The sequence below is a fragment of the Grammomys surdaster genome, unplaced genomic scaffold (genome assembly GCF_004785775.1).
Source record: "Grammomys surdaster isolate TR1022 unplaced genomic scaffold, NIH_TR_1.0 126013, whole genome shotgun sequence".
Lineage (NCBI taxonomy): Eukaryota > Metazoa > Chordata > Mammalia > Rodentia > Muridae > Grammomys > Grammomys surdaster.
In genome coordinates, this window is record NW_021620828.1 from 2,588,169 (window position 1) to 2,604,512 (window position 16,344).

At 44.9% G+C, this 16,344-nt stretch overlaps 1 protein-coding gene across 1 annotated transcript in view; it reads right to left on the reverse strand.

The window, feature by feature from the left end:
- Positions 1 to 16,344, reverse strand: part of Galnt8 (polypeptide N-acetylgalactosaminyltransferase 8) — a 54,797-nt gene that overhangs the window by 36,666 nt on the left and 1,787 nt on the right. Inside the window, 6 exon segments of the mRNA XM_028754434.1 lie at positions 2,616 to 2,730; positions 3,199 to 3,384; positions 4,185 to 4,300; positions 4,302 to 4,386; positions 14,413 to 14,612; positions 16,204 to 16,245. Coding sequence (XP_028610267.1) covers positions 2,616 to 2,730; positions 3,199 to 3,384; positions 4,185 to 4,300; positions 4,302 to 4,386; positions 14,413 to 14,612; positions 16,204 to 16,245 — 744 coding nt within the window.

The window sequence follows — 16,344 nt, forward strand, 5'->3', positions numbered from 1 at the left end:
GATCTACATAATCAGCCTAGGTCACCTAGGAATATAGATGATCCTGACTTTTAAAAAATGGGGGTCTGCCGGGCAGTAGTGGCACATGCCTTTAATCCCAGCACGTGGGAGGCAGAAGCAGAAGCAGATTTCTGAGTTCAAGGCCAGCCTGGTCTACAGAGTGAGTTTCAGGACAGCCAGGGCTACACAGAGAAACCCTGTCTCGAAAAACCAAAAAAAAATTTTTTTAAATTTAAAAATAGATGCCTGTAATCCCGGCATATTGGGAGGGTGAGGCAGGAGGATTACTGTGAACTCGGGGCTAGTGTTATCTGCATAGTGAGTTCTAGGACAACCTAGACTACAGAAATGGAGTAAGATCCCATTTCCAAAACAAATTTTAATTAAAATACAGATCCCACATGATTAAGTAAATCAGATTTCTTATAGAAACTGAAAGAGCAAAGCTACAGCTACAGCACTGGAAAATGGAAACAGAGCCGACATATAGAAAGGCAAGCATGCCACAACTAACTAAGAAACAGTGGGGGCTTTGGGTTCAAAGTTGGGGGATTTGGTTGAGCTGGCACATGACCATGGCTGAAGTTCACAGTTCCTTGACACCTTTGCTTATAGGAGTGACCATGTGTGTGACTGGGTAGCAGTGAGAGAGACATAAAAGAAACAGTGTAAGTGACTTTCAGGCGTGGTTTAAGAGGAAAAGAAACCTCTCTCTCTCTCTCTCTCTTTCTCTCTCTCTCTCTCTCTCTCTCCTTCTCCCTTTCTCTTCCTAAAGACCTCACAGATATGGTATTGAGTGTGGCAAAGCTACACTGTGAAAAGCCATGGTCCCCACCATCGTACTGCGGACCTGAAATCCTTGTGATATTAAGCTCTGCTGTTTCAACCCTGGTCACCTAAGATGAACGAGCATTCTGAACCATCATCCTTATAGGATGTAGTCAACAAAATGTTTTCCTTCCACAAACGGGAAAAATGACCAAGACCGAGAGGTAAAAAGGACTTAGCTTTCTCTGCTGAAGAATGATTGTAGGGTGAGGTACAAACCAGACAAGGCTAACAGAAATTTGGGGTCCTGCTTGGAACCTAATTGGGCATGATAGCTGTAGCATCATTGTTGCAGGATATTTGATCACATTGTGAACCCCGAGACTGTGTTATTTACTGGGCGAAAAAATAATCCTGTTTTTAGTTGTGTGGCTCAGCCTTAGCACACACGTTTAAATCCAAGAGTTTCTGCTTATTGTAAACAAGATTAAACGAAGTCAACCATAGGTCAAGAGGTGGAGGAAGCAACCAGTTGACAGGATGTGAACCTAGGATTATTAAGAAAAAACCATAGGGAATAAGAGGGAGTAGGAGGACGAATAGAGAGGCACACAGGAAGTAGAAAGGAGAGACATCGAGTTTGAAGGAGGTTCTTTAAGATGGCATGAGAGAGGAGCGTCGCTGGTGGGATGTCAGCTGAGGAGGAAGGTCAGCTGCCTCTCTGAGGTAGCAGGCTTTCACCCCAAAAGGAGCATCTGTCTCCCAAGTCTTCATTGTTAAATCAAGCAATTGAGGTTTTGTTAAAAAAAAAAAAATCATCTGTCTCAATGAGAAAGAAGAGAGTAGAGCCGAGGAAACGACACAAGGCGTTGCTCTGGGCCTCTGCTCTTCTGTGTACACCACAGTGGCCTGGGGATCACTCACCTTAGCTACAGAACATCAGCTAGGAACGGGAAAGGACACTTTGTAGAAGCAAGTTACCAGAGCATGGCTTAGAACCCAGGCCTGGTGTTTTTTATGAAGCTCACTGTCATTTTTATCATTTGCTATTATGAAGAGCAAACCATGCAGCAAGCACTCCACGTTCAAGGTACTTGATACAGCAGGCCAGGCCTTAAGAACCTGTATGTTGCCTTCTGCTGACCTTTGACCTTGTCTCTTCTTCCCTTACACCTTGATGATGGCACCCAGACTCAAGCTTTTAAAAGCCGTTCATATGCTGACATCCCAAAATGACATATCTAAAACCTTCTGAGGTTTGCTTCACCTGTGGTGAGGCAGGATGGGACCCGGGCTGTTATGTGTACACACACACACATACACACACAAATAAAGAGATGTAATAAAGGCTTTTTTTAGCTATCTTATTTAAAAATATATATATAAAAATCAATCCCTAAAGTTCCTGTTGGGGAGTCTGACTCGGAAGCTAAGGCAGGAAGGTGATGACTTCAAATTCAGCCTGTCTCAAAACTAAAGAAGCTTAGACTGCACCTCAGTGGTAGGGTGCTTGTCCATCAAGTCTTAGGACTTGCCTTCCCCAGAGATGGTGTACTCCAGAAAATGCATTTGAAATGCCAGGAACCCTCTGGAGAGAAAGAAACCTTTCACAACCTCAGCTCCACCGCTGACCACCACAGCTCTCGGATCACGTGACTCAGGCCTGCGCTAGCTCCAGAGTCCTGTTGCCTACGACTTGCTTTTCACCCTAGGGACTGGAAATGTGACTGTCTGTTCATCTCTTGAGCAAAACGGCTCAGCCTGAGTTCTAGGATTCCAGAATTCTTATGACTTTCCATGACGTTCCCCCTCTGCTTTGTCCCATGGAGAGGATGGAAAGTACTCACCCTTAGGCTAAGTTCCACATTCTGTCCTCCACAGAGCAGCCTCCCACCATCCAGAGCCCTGACCTCTGCCGAGAAGATCCTGTTGGCGCCCAAGATGCCCATGATGGAAGGACTCCTGCAGAGCACATGGCAAGAGCATCACTAATCTCTCTCCAAGAGACAGGGAAGCCCCACAGTGGCCTCCAGAATTCTACCTAAGCCTTCTCTTACCCTGAAGGCTTTGTGGAAACATTCACTGTGCTATGACCAGCCTTCACAAATGATGGTGGAATGTCATCTTTCTTCATAGGCTGATAATGTTAAAAGATCTCAAGTGCTTTCTAAAATGCTAAATACCTTTGGGGTTTTTTTGTTGTTGTTGTTTTGTTTTGTTTTTGTTTTTTATCTTCTCTAAAATCCCAGATAATGCCAAATGACTATGATTTTTAATCTGGGGTACGGCCTTTTATGTTTTTTACCATTATTATCATTGTTGTATGTTTTTCTTATCCCATCTCTGCTTTACAGCCGTTACAGTCATCAAAGACAGACAAGCCCTACACAATCCATTCTGATTAAGTTCCCTCAGCATGCCCATACTTACTTCAGTGGAACAGTGACATCACCCAGATCAATCCAGGCTTGTGGGATAGGACACAGCATCCAGCCAAACCCATCTGCTGCCAGTTCATACTTTTCCAGTTCAAATGTATTGAAATTAATATTGTCAAACACAAGAGACACGACCACGGTGTGTTCCTCCTGAATCAGAGCCAAAGTGGGATCAGTCCTAAAAGAGGACACAATAAGGTAAGCAGGATGGCACCACCGTGTGCTGGAGCAGAGAGAGAGAGACACTCTATGAACCTCGCTGTGATGTGGACGGTGTTCTTACTTAAGTCAGCAGGAACTAAAAAGGATGCTCAAGAGTCTGGAGAATGCCTTATGTTCTAGATTCTACCTAAGCAGAATAGCTGGGACTCCTAGCAATTGAGCCAGGTCAAGAGCAGATTTGAAATTGGTGTCCAACTGCCACACCCAGGCCATTGTGAATGAGGATAGTCAGTATTCCACCCTGAGTTTACATTATCCATATTTCCAACTGGTGTCTCTCTCTTGTATGACTCTCTATACCATTCAAGTCATCTTTGTTCTGTGTCATTTAAGAGCGAGAGAAACTGGAGGAATTACCAGTGATCACATTTTGTGTTTTAAAGAGAAATATGAAAATGTCTAGCTTAAGTAGCTATTCAAAGTCACAAAATGAACAAAGTCAGGGTCTGGTTGTCAGTATTCCAAGCCCCCACCCCACCTCTTTCAAATATGCATCCAGTGTAGCCTAGGTTAGCCTTTATTTCATGACTCTCCTGCCTGCCTCTACATCCTGAGTCATGAGATTATGGGCTTATACCACCATGCCTGGCTTATACCATCTCCCTTATCCACCAAGACCCCTGCAATGAAAGCTTCACAGCGCCTCTTAGCTCAAGGACTGGTGTCAGTATTCCTTGTCTTGATGACATCCTGACTTGGCATACACAATAGCTTAGTTCTGTCTTTTCCTGAAAACAGCAGCCTTCCAGAACCTACCATCCAGTGTTCACTTCACCGTGAGCATCCAAGATGGCAACCACATCAGCTACCACAGCTTCCAGGTCAGTGTTTCGGGCTTGTGCAGGACCTCTTCTCTTTATGTGCCTTATAAGTAAGTTTCAGTAGGATTGGATAGTTCTGGTTGTAAAGCTTAAAATTCTCATCCAGTTGTGCCGGTTGACGCACAACCGTGGCAATACTGAGTGCAAGAATGAATGTGATGCAGGGATTTTACACCGTCCTGCAATAGCTTGCGGGTGATGCCACTGTATAGCAAACAGCTCCAGAACGTTGACTGAGGGTCTAGAGAGCATTTTCCCAGTGCCTTCCCCCAAGACATTCAGTATCATTCCTGGTTTCCTTTCCCCATCCTTGAATCCCTCTGCTGGGGAGATGTGAATCACTGACTATGAATACATCATCATCATTAATTTACTTTACATTCTTATCACAGCATCCTGTCCCTTCTCTCTTCCCAGTCCCTCCCTCTCACCCCCCCTCCCTCATTCACTCCTCCTCCCTTCTCAGAAAAGGGGAGGCCTCCCATAGATTTTAACCACCCTTGGCATATTAGGTTGCAGTAAGACTCTTACAGGATTCCCCAAGCTCCATCTAATGTTTGGCTGTGGGTCTCTCCATCAGTTCTGTTAGGTGCTGGTGAAGTCTCTCAGATGATGATAGACTCCTGTCTGCAAGTATAGCAGAATATCATTAGCCGTGTCAGGGGTGGGTTCCTGTTCATGACCTGGGTCTCAAGCTGGGCCAGCTATTAGTTGGCCCTTCCCTCAAATTCTGCTCCATCTGCACATCTTTTAGGAAAGAAAAAAAAATGTGGGTCTAAGGTTTTGTGGCTGGGTTGGTGTCCCCAGCCCTCCATTGGAAGTCTTGCCTGGTTACAGGAGATGCCAGTTCAGGATCCATGTCCACCATTGCTAGGAGTCTTAACTAGGTCACCCTCATAGATTTATGAGAGTTTCTCATCTATGTACTGAAACACTCTAGGTAAAGAAGCAAGGCAGGCCCAGCTTGGTAAGCTTAGGCTGTAGCCCTGATGTGTAGAGTGAAAAATTATAGATACTGGGTATATAGAATCCTTTTTAGACATATAAAGTATTCTTTAGACTTTCTTTATAAGGACATGGAAATTTTTCTGAGAAACTAAGCCATGAAGCAAGTTAGGAATGTGGAAAGACCAGTCACCATCTGGCCTATCATAAAGAGAAAGGAAAGAATGCAAGTGAACTAAGTGGAACCAAGCAGAGAACCAAGCTGGGAACCAAGCTGGGAACCAAGCTGGGAACCGCAGTGACAGGGCAAGGCCAAAGTAACAGGGCAGGACCACATTCTTGAGAAAGATTAGCTACAGAGAGTTTTCACCTGACCCTGACTCATGTAGGTTGGGTTCCTTTAGAATGTTCCACTATTTTTATGTTATGCCACCCTAACAACTCCTCATCCCCCTCCCCATTCCTTGGTTTGTGGTTTTTCCCCTTAAAAACCCCTCTCAAACTGGCTGTCGGGGTCAATTCAGCTCCTGCGTGGGCATACGAATTGACCGGCAGCTAGTTGTCACATGCCCTAATAAACCTCGCTATTGCTCCGGTACGCGATGTCTCGAGCAGATTACTGGGTGGTCGCGACTTTCTGAGACTTGAGTGAGGGTCTCCCCTCTGCGGAGGTCTTCAGATGGATGAGTTTGCAGAGTCAGCCTGGGGAATCTCCTGGGCTTAACTACCAGGCTTCCTAGAGAACCTGAGTCAGCAGCTTCGCTTTGTTTTACCCATCCCCTACTGTTCTCCTTAAGTCACAATGGAACAAATGCTGAGACCAATCTTCTCTGCCAGCATCTGGCTGAATCTAGCTGAAGAGTGTACTCTCAATATTATGCAAGCACGACTCCCTCTTCCCAGACTGTTTACGAGGGTTTTCCTCCCCCTCCCCTTCCTTTGTGTAAAGCCTGTCTCCAGCCTTTGTTAACTCAAGCTACCAGTTGCCTCCTTTGCATATCTGAGAGTGGCGTCAGCTTTCCTACAAATTGCTAAGTAGTATGCAAAACAGCTAACCAAGTAACTGAGTTATCCACTGATGATGGTTTTTGGCTTGGCTGGTTTTTGAGACAGACTGTAACCTAGACTAGCCTCAACCTAAAGTAATTCTTCTGCCTTCATCTCCCAAAGGCTGGTATTACAGGCATCACTGATAATATTAATTCACCTAATCATTTCTAGAACCCTATGAATGATAGTAGTAAAGTATTTCCAATTTGCAGAAAAAGGGAAACTGAGGCATGGGATGAGTAAGCCACTTTCCAATTCACACATCCAGTCAGTGGCACAGCCATACTGTATTTACTCACACACTGGCTCAAGAGCCATGTGCACAGCTGCTCGGTTTTATTAAATTCCCCGTGCCGTCTCCTCTCTGCTTACATCCAAGGGATAAAATTCTTGTTGTTTACACTCTCAAGAAATGAATATATTTGTAAAACCTGGAGTAGCCAGCTCCTAAAATCAGCACTTACATGGCTATGGCACTAAAATTTGCCTGGTTTTATTTTTATTATTTATTTATTTATTTATTTACCTACCTATTTATTCTATGGTGGAGATGTGCACAGACCACAGCTCGCACGTGGAAGACAGGGGAAGCCCATGGGAGCCAGTTCTCTCTTCCACTGTGTGGTTTCCTGGGGAGCGAACTCATGTCCTCCAGCTTGAAGGCAAACGACTTTATCCACTGAGCCCGGCCCTTGACCCATTTTACAGCATTTCCTCCATATGTGCACAGTGGCATGTGCAAGCCCACAGATCCTCCTGCCACCATAACTGTAACTAGAATAAGTTAGCAAAGATGTAATTTGACTCCAGGCCCAAGTGAGAATGATACTCGGTCACATGACAGTGGCAGTGGTCAGTGGGGAGCTTTGTCTGGCTTTTCTTCATGTATCTGCTGTTCTCGGAAGTGATCTTCCGTGTACTTTCAACGTTATTGTCCCACTATAGAGAGTCTTGAATTAAGGTTTACTGACCCACCAGGGGGCCTAAGATTATAGAACTATTATAGGGGTGAGGAGATCGTTTGAGGTCTCCCATCTCAAGCCTTGCCTTGCATCAGTTCCATAAAGAAGCTGAGTCCTAGAGAAGTGAAAGGTCTCAACTAAGGTCCCCTCAGACAGGACCAAGTGGCGCCTGGGTCTTTAGGTATCTAGAGTACATGTCTAGGTCTCCCTTTTCTTACCAGCAGAACCAGGGTGCAAGTTGAGACCCATCTCCACGACCAGAAATGAATGGAACTAGTTCTCATTCATGTTTCCAGGTGCAAGTTGAGACCCATCTCCATGACCAAAAATGAGTGGAACTAGTTCTCATTCATGTTTCCAGGGAATTTTTTTCTATAAAATTTGTTCTCCTTTCTCATTGAATTGATTACATTGTTAGACTGGAGATGGGTGTAAATGAAGAGAAGTATTTTCTCAGTGGCTGAGTTTTTGGCTTTGCCCCCTTCCTTTGTCTCTCCTCTGTGATCTCAAGTTCAAAAACCCTTCCCATCTTCCTCATCCTTAAAGACGCCCACTGAGGGGACAGAGGTCTACCATTTCAAAAGTCTGCACAATCTAAACTCCATCCTCATCATTAGCCCACATCTCTGGCTCTGTAATTCAATGCTGGTTTCTTTTTATTTGCTACCCAAAATTGGTAGCACTAAGAAATCATATTGACTGTCCTTCTTAGCACAGTTAGGATAATCAACAGCCACATTTTGCATGTTAAAAAAAAAGTCTTGAAGATCTAACAATTCTTATGGATCTACCTTTTAGGGGAGGAAGCTGGGCTTGTGAATTTAGAAGGTAAACCCTCAGGCTCATCATGGTGGTACACCCCAGAGGCGAAGCTGAAGAGAAAAGATGGGCCATCTAAGCAAGGTCGTCTAGCATGCAGGAAACCACAAGTTCCATCCTCAACGTTCTCTGAACTGGATATGGTGGTGCATATCTGTCACCTCAGCACTAGAGAGCTGGGGACAGGTTGACCAAGGTCACCCTTGACTGCATAGTGAGCTTTACACCAACATGGGCTACATGAGGCCCTGTCTCAAAAATTGGGGAAAAATTGAAAAGGGAAGCAAACATCAAGTCTACAATCTGCCTCTTCCTCAAGTATTTGAGGCAAGACTTATGGCCACTGTGAGTAATCCCAGAATCCCAGCCTTCTTTCCTCCAGGTCTCTTTACCTGAGAAATGTGGTCCTTGCCTTAAAAGGAGAGGCTCTGAATCTCTTCTTGGAGTCTGAGGACCTGCTTGGGTCTCAACCCCCAGGTTTCTATCACAGTGCATTATCAGGGCAGAGGTGACTTGGGCATCACATGGTTCTGGGCCTGACCCCCAATCCACACTGACCTACCATGCATACACTTTGTTTGGACACACTGTGCTTTTCTGTGACTTTGCTTCCTTCCTTGCACAACTGAGAGGATGAACTGTACTCCTGTACTTCTGGGTTCCTGAAGTGTAAATGTGCCCAGCACAGAGAGAGCCTCACTAAATTATCCTTTACCTTTCCCTCTGGGAGACACTCACCATGTCCCAAACTCCTAAGTGCCAACCCCATGGCCAGTGGAAATCATGCCTTCTCATCCTTCCCTCAGGATCCTCACCGTGGAAGCCAAAGCCACCCACCAGGATGCCCTTCTTCAGCAGCTGGGGTAGGGTTGGTTGATGACCTTGTCAAGGATGGATCAAGCTTCCTTCATGAAGATGAGGATGACCCTGTGACCCTGAGTGATGGGAGCCAGGCAGGATGTGTCTTTTGAAGGCACCTGTAAGACACCATCCTTTGTAACACATTATTCTTTATGATTTAAACACTGCTATCCGGTCTCCTCCACTCACTAAACCTCAAATTCAGTGGGTGAGGGGAAAAAGAAAAAAACTCAGGACTTTATCCAAGAAGCAAAAACTTGTTTTGTATCTGTTTTTTCAAAATCTTCTGCTCAGATAGAGGCAACCCACCGCTTTTTATTCACCTACAGATGTTATGTTGCAAAGCAGATGCCTAGGATTTAGTATCTGTGTTACTAAGGCCTCAGATCTATTGATTGATTAAGAACATGATTATTGAGAAATAAGTTACATGCAATAAAATTCACCTGTTTAAAAGCATGGAATCCCCTAGGTTTGTGAGTCAGAGAGTCGAGTAACTGTTAGCATTAGTTACGCAGAGGTCAGAGGTCAGAGGTCAAGTGCCTTCCTCAATTGCTTTCAACCTTACTTTGTCCGATACAGGAGTTCTAATTAAACAGGAAGCTTTTCAGTGAGGCTAAGCTTGTTGGCCAATGGGAATCCATCTGTTGGCCAATGGGAATCTGTCTGCAGCCACCCGTCACGGTTGCTGGGGCTCTGAATTCAGGTCCTCAAGCTTATAAGCAAGCACGTTACCCACCAAGCCATCTCCCCAGCCTCTAATTTTAGAAAATCTCATCACATATAAAGAAAGTCTAAAACATTACCAGTCCATTTGCTATTCTTCCCAGCCCATTCCGTCCATGTCCCCCTCAGCCATAGACACAGACTAATGATTTCCTGTTTTACAGACTTGCCTACTCTGGAGCTTTTGTATAAATGGAAACAAGTTATATATTCTACCGGTCATCATCAGAGATGCATTAGGTACCAAGAACTTTCCTTGTGTGGTCAAATAACATTGCGTTGATGAGATCTAACATAAGCTGTTTAACCATTTGCCAGCCGATGGGTTTTGAGTATATCGAGGGTATTTTTCCTTTGGGGCAATTATGAACAACTATTAGAGAAATATACTTAAGCAAGCTTCTTTTTTTAAAAAGTATTTATTTTCATTTTATGTGTATGAGTGTTTACCTGCATATAGGTATGTATGTACACCATATCCATGCAGTACCTGCAGGGGCCAGAAGAGGGCATCAGATCCCCTGGAAATGTAATTACAGATGGCTGTGAATCTCAGTGTAGATGCTGATAACAAAATCTGGGTCCTTTGCAAGAGCAGCAAGTGCTCTTAACTGCTGAGCCATCTCTCCAGCCCTTGAGCAAACTTCTTTACTGGAATGTTCTCGTTTCTCTTATATAAAGTCATATAAAGCCACATGGAAGTGTTTCAGTCTATGAGAGACCACATAAACAAACATGATTTCATAACATTGTGTCACCCAATGATGTCTCCACTGTCTTAGTTTATGTAAACACACTTTGTGTTTGTACTATGACAAAAATGTCTTAATATTACCTTCCCCAGAACTCAGCCTTATCATTAAGTGACATCTGACTTTAATTAGCGTCTCCAAAGCAAATCAGGAATGCAAAGGTTGGAACGGTGAGTGTGAAGATTTTTAAAAGCACAATCTGAAGAAATTATGGCACATGGCTTTACTCTTTTAAGCTTAGCACCCTAGAAGTTGACCTGGATCAGAGTGGCTTACTGTTTACACTGTTCAGAAGTTGGGATAATGGCTTCTGCTGCCCTTTGATGGGTCTGTATGTAGGCTGAAGAATGGCTGTCAATCTTTCTCTCATGCTCATCTGTTTGCTCCTGAGTGGGTCCAGGCCAGTTGCTAACATACCAGCATGGCTGGTCAACCCAGGCAGGAGTGTGATACCATGGGGTTCTTCGTGTCTGTGTCTTCCCAGCTTCTGTTAAATGTCTGAATGTTCCATCATCGTGCAGGTTACTAGCTATATCATGAGCTATGAGCTTCCTCTTAAATTCTCCACCAAGAACGCATGGTTAGCTGGGAATAGTAGCACACACCTTTAATCCCAGCCCTAGGGAGCCAGAGACCAGTGGATCTCTGTGAGTTCCCAGAAGCCCCTGCCTACACAGAGAGTAGACAGCCAGAGCTACAGAGTGATTTAAAAACTGTTCCAAATAAGGTCAGTTCATTAGAAAGAGCAGGGAAGTTTTCCACCCTGAATTCCATCCTGGACAGAGCGTCTGCGTCAGTACCCAGGGGACAAGGGGACTATAGGGAGCAGCTCATTTTTTCCTGAGCTAGAGTGACATATGATTCTGTCAGCAGACACAAAGGACAGGAAGGTGGGAGGTAGGAAGCAGAGCCTCTGGGGTCAAAGCATCCCTGGGTAGAACTTCCTCTGTGTAAGCAATCCGGGGAGAGACAGCTGCAACCTGGGATTCTTGGTCTGGTGCAGTTGGAGTTGAAACTCTACCCTCAGAGCAGGTGTGAGGTGGAGGGCATCAGGGAATGGAGGACGAGATGGAGGTGAGGAGGGCGGGAGTCACAGCTGCTTCTGCTGCCTCCCCAGGTAGAGGACTCAAATCTCGATGATGGGCATGGGGAAGGTGTCTGTTTGCTGTTGGCTTGCCCTTCCCAGGGGTGAAACCACAGCACTGTGGGAAGTGCAGTGGCAAGAGCCCCCTTGAACACTCCTACCCAGAGTTGAGAACTTGGCATAGAGAATCATTCTCTAGAACTGGGGGTGGGGTACACAGAGAAAACAGCGGCTCATATGCCATAGACTCCCACTGAGCCTCACTGAGATTTAGAAAATGTTCTTGCCAGGATGATTCTCCATTTGCTGACAATTTGAGACAATTTCTGAAAATGTTGCCTGGTGTATCATTTTCTCCAGTCAGATGGTTGTTCTGTTCAGGAAGAGGGGGAGGGGGAGGGGATGCTTCAGCATTCTGCCAGTCTGGAAAGAAATCTCAAACCACACTTAAAAATTAAAGTGGTCGTCGATTTTCTTCGTAAATCTCCACCTTTGTGGAGCCTCTGGTTGTATTACAAACTTTTCTCACTGTTGTGACAAGCTGTCCAGCAGACGTGGCTTAAGGGAAGCCAGGTTCATTTGTGCTCAGGGTCCAGGAGGTTTCGCTCCATCGTGGCAGGGCACAGCAGTGGTCGTGACAGCAGGGACAAGTGACTGGGATTCCCACATCACCACAGATCAGGAAGTAGAGCAGGGGCTGCTGGATCCTACAGCCTTTCTCCCCCCCACCCCCAGGTTTTTGCTCAGTCCTGGAAACCAACTCAAGGAGGGAGGGGGAATGAGGGAAGAAAGGAAGGAAGGGAGGAAGGAAGGGAGGGAGGGAGGGAGGGGGGGGGGGGGGGGGGGAGGCAGGGAGGAAGTTAGTTGCAATTCAATAATAATAATAATAAAAGAAAATGTCCAAATAGATACTCCTGAAAGAAAAAAAAAGACATGCAAATGGTAATGAGCACATAAAAAGATATTCAACAACATGAGGCCTGAAATTCTAAATAAAATTAAAAAACACAATGAGATTTATCTCATGACCAATAGGTTAACAGCTCAAACACAAAAACAATGACATGTGTTGGCAAATATGTAGACAAATTCCAGGAGTCTGGGATTACCCTTCATTGGTGGCATGCTTTTAAACATTCACAAGGCCCTGGGTTCAACCCCAACACCAGACCTAGCTTCTGCCAGGCAGGGTGGTCCATCCCTGTAGTCCCAACTCTTGGGAGACAGAGATCTATGTAGGTCAGAACTCAAAGTCCTTGAATTCCTGGTCCTCCTTCAAAAACAAAAGACGAGCAACAAGAATTTGCTCAACATTTCTGGATAGAATGTAAACTAATTATGCAGCCCCATTTAGGAAACAGGCAGGCAGGCCCTCAAAAGGTTAAACACAGAGTATGGTAATATGGCTCAGCAACTCTGCTACAGGGGTCTACAAAATGAAGACCTTCGTTTGTTCTCATACAGACATGTACAGGAAACAACCCTCCTTGAGGAGACCACCCTCATGCTTTGGAGTATGTCTCCCTTCCTTCTGATTGCCTTTCCCCCCCTTAACCTTCATGTCTGTATATTGACACATGTGGATCAAACCCTAACTCTGCTTCATTAAAAAGGGAAGCATGACAATGTAATTCACAGTAGTAGCCCAGACCTGGAAACTATGGACCAGCCATCTGCTGGTCATGACTAAAAGGTAATTGCCACATACCAATACAAAAGGGAGTGTTGATGCACACGCTACTAGCTATTATATGGATAGTACTTTGGACACACTATAGAAAATGAAACACACACACTACACAACTTCATCCTAAGACAAGCCCAGAGCAGGCAAATCCACAGGGACAAGGAAGCTGTGGGTAACATGGGGCATGGCTTTGGCAGAGTACAGGGTTTCTTTATGAGATTATCAAAATGTCTTAATATTGTGTGGCTCGAGCATAACTCTGAACATGCTAAGACCCTTTTGCTGGGCATAGTGGCTCAGACTTGTAATACCAGCACACTAGTGGTAGGAGACCTCCAAAAGTCGGAGCTCAACCTTCACTACATATTTATTATGTTTCAATTAATTTATTAGTTGTAATAAAAGCCATTCATTTCATATCTTAAATGGATAGCATTGTGGTATCTATCAACAAAAGTGAAGCCAAGAATAGTGGCGGTGTATTCCTGTAATCTCAATGCATAGAGGGCTGAAATGGGAAGACCAGGAGTTCAAAGTCATCCTCAGATTTGGGGGTCAACCCAGGCTACATAAGTCCATGTGTCACAAAACAAACAGACAAAAATCAAAAAAGCTTGAGTGGGTTTTTTTTTTTATTTGATTGTTTTTAATTGTGGAACGAAAGTGTGCACGGGAGGTAGGGGCAGAAAGAGAGTAGTAGAGAGGAAATCTGGAGAGAGGGAGGGCTGCATCCAGGAAAGACTCTACATTTGAGATTCAGCAAGGAACAGGATCCAAGCAGAGAGCTGAGGAAAAGCCAGAGCAGAAAGCAGCCTGCTGAATGAGATGGCAGGTTGCTTGCCCTGCTAATCCTCATCTGGAAGAGGATTAGCCCCATTGTATAGGAATCCTCAGAGATCTCTTCCTGTGTGGCCTCACCTTCTCTCTAGCGAGCTAGCAGTATTTGAGTTAGTCCTTTATCTTCTCTGATATGCCATCATCAAACGAATTAAAACCAAGAACTTTCAAGGCACAAGGCATGGTGGTAGTGCACGCTGCAGTCCCACCACTTGGAAAGCAGAGGCCAGAAGATCTCTAGTTTGAGGCCAGCCTGGGCTACATGGCAAGAACTTACTTCAAAACAACAAAAACAAAAACAAATACATCAATAAACAAGACTGCTCATCCCCTTCCGAACAGTCCCCTGCTCTGCTCTGCTCCCCTCACCCCTCTGTCTATCCTTTTGTTTGCATGGCTTCCAGAGTTCATAAACCAAATTACACAGAGGTCCAGCGCACCAGGCATCATGGGCGTCAGGGATGTTGCGGTTATAGGGCCACTGGTTGCTGAGAAGCACGTTGTGACCAAACTCCGGGAGCAAGTTCTGGTCTGGGCCTCTCACTGATGAGCCTCTGAGAGCCCCTTGCTCCATTGCTGGAAGATCTTCGAGTTTGGGAAGGGTTTCCTGGGCGCCAACCTGGCTTTCACTCTCTTCCAACTAGGGCAGACTAGGGCGGACGGAATTCAGCGTTTCCCCATTTCAGTGTGTGTCCCTGTTGCTTCACAGTCAATTTCATGCTTTTTTTTTTTTCAAATAAAGAGGATGGAGGTGGTGTGAAAACATATCAGCCAGTCCTTAGAAAGCTGGGCACTGCTTTCCATCCTAACTTCCCCCAGATCGTTTTCTCTCTGCTACAGTTTGCATTTTAAATGTCACCACAAGAGGCTTGGGTTCCAAGACTTAGTCCTCTTCCGGAGCGCCATTTTGGAGAGGGTGGAGACTAGGAGAAAGGGCCCTGTTGGAAGCTCCAATCGCATGAGGGCTGTCCTTCAAAGGGAACACTGGGGACCTGGCCTGTGTTTTTGCTTCTCATTTCCACGCAGTGATCAGCATCCTCCACCTGCACCACAAGGTAGTATACTGCCTCATCTCAAGGTCAAAGCAATAGGGCCAACCAATACTGCCAGTCAACCATGAGCGACACTTCCAAAGTGTTGAACGCATATAAACTTTCCTTTTTATGAACAGATCAGCTCAGGAATCGGTTACACTATGGAAAACTGATAAGCACACTCTCCAATCTTTAGGCCTTACAAGCTCTTGTCCCAAAGAAGATGATGGGTAAAGGGACCTTGTCAGAGCCGCGCAAGGCTGCTCGTGAAAGCCTGTGTAAGCCCAACCCTCGACCTAAGGCTCCTCTGTTAGGAGCTAATTTTGGTCTGAGAAATGATTCATAGTAAGATAATGTTTTTCAGAATGAAGCCCAAGAGTCACATAAGAAATGTCAGTAACGGGGTTTTATTGTTGTTGTTATTGGTGGTGGTGGTTGGATTTGGTTTGGGTTTGGGTTTGGGTTTTGGTTTTTAATGTTGATATCCCCGAAATCTACCAGATTAGAATCTCAGTGTCACGTGACAGAAGAAAGTACCGTGATCTTTGTTGCATAAAAATCACACTAATAGTAACTATAAAGATATTTTAGAGTGCCTCACCGGCCACCCTTCCCACCTCACATGGTTGATATACCAGGCATTTTGTTTTTTAATTTTTAAAAAAAGGTTTATTTATTTGATGTATTATAACCACTCTATCTGCATGTACACCTGCCCAGATCCCATTACAGATGGTTGTGAACCACGATGTGGTTGCTTGGAATTGAACTCAAGACCTCAGGAAGAGCAGCCAGTGAGCCATCTCTCCAGCCCTATACCAGGAATTTTTAAGTTAGGGACAAGCCAGGCCTACATTTTCAGTTTGTTTGATTATAAGACTGTCTTCGGGAGCACATAGAAAATGCAGGATCCCAGTCCTTCCCTGGATACTCTGAGCCCACAGTTCTGGGGTAGAGTATAGAAACTGTTTAATTGGTTTAGTTTGTTTTTGTTTTTGTTTTCTTCCACAGTTGCTCCTGACAGCTAATAGCCACATTCTTCTAGGAAACATGACCATAACCCAAAACAATACCTAGATAGTGACAGATAAAGGTGGGGGATTGCCCATGCAGAGGAGGCCTAACGGGTCCAGTAGACCAATACTAGCAATGATGTACATTCAGAAAGTGATCTACAGACCTCACCACTCCCCATACCTGAATCAACTTCTCCTTGAAAACACTCCTGTAAGATTTATGCTGCAAAGTGGAGAGTCTTTACATAGGCACTTTGAAGGCTCTCAAACTTCAGAGAGAGAGAGAGAGAGAGAGAGAGAGAGAGAGAGAGAGAGAGAGAGA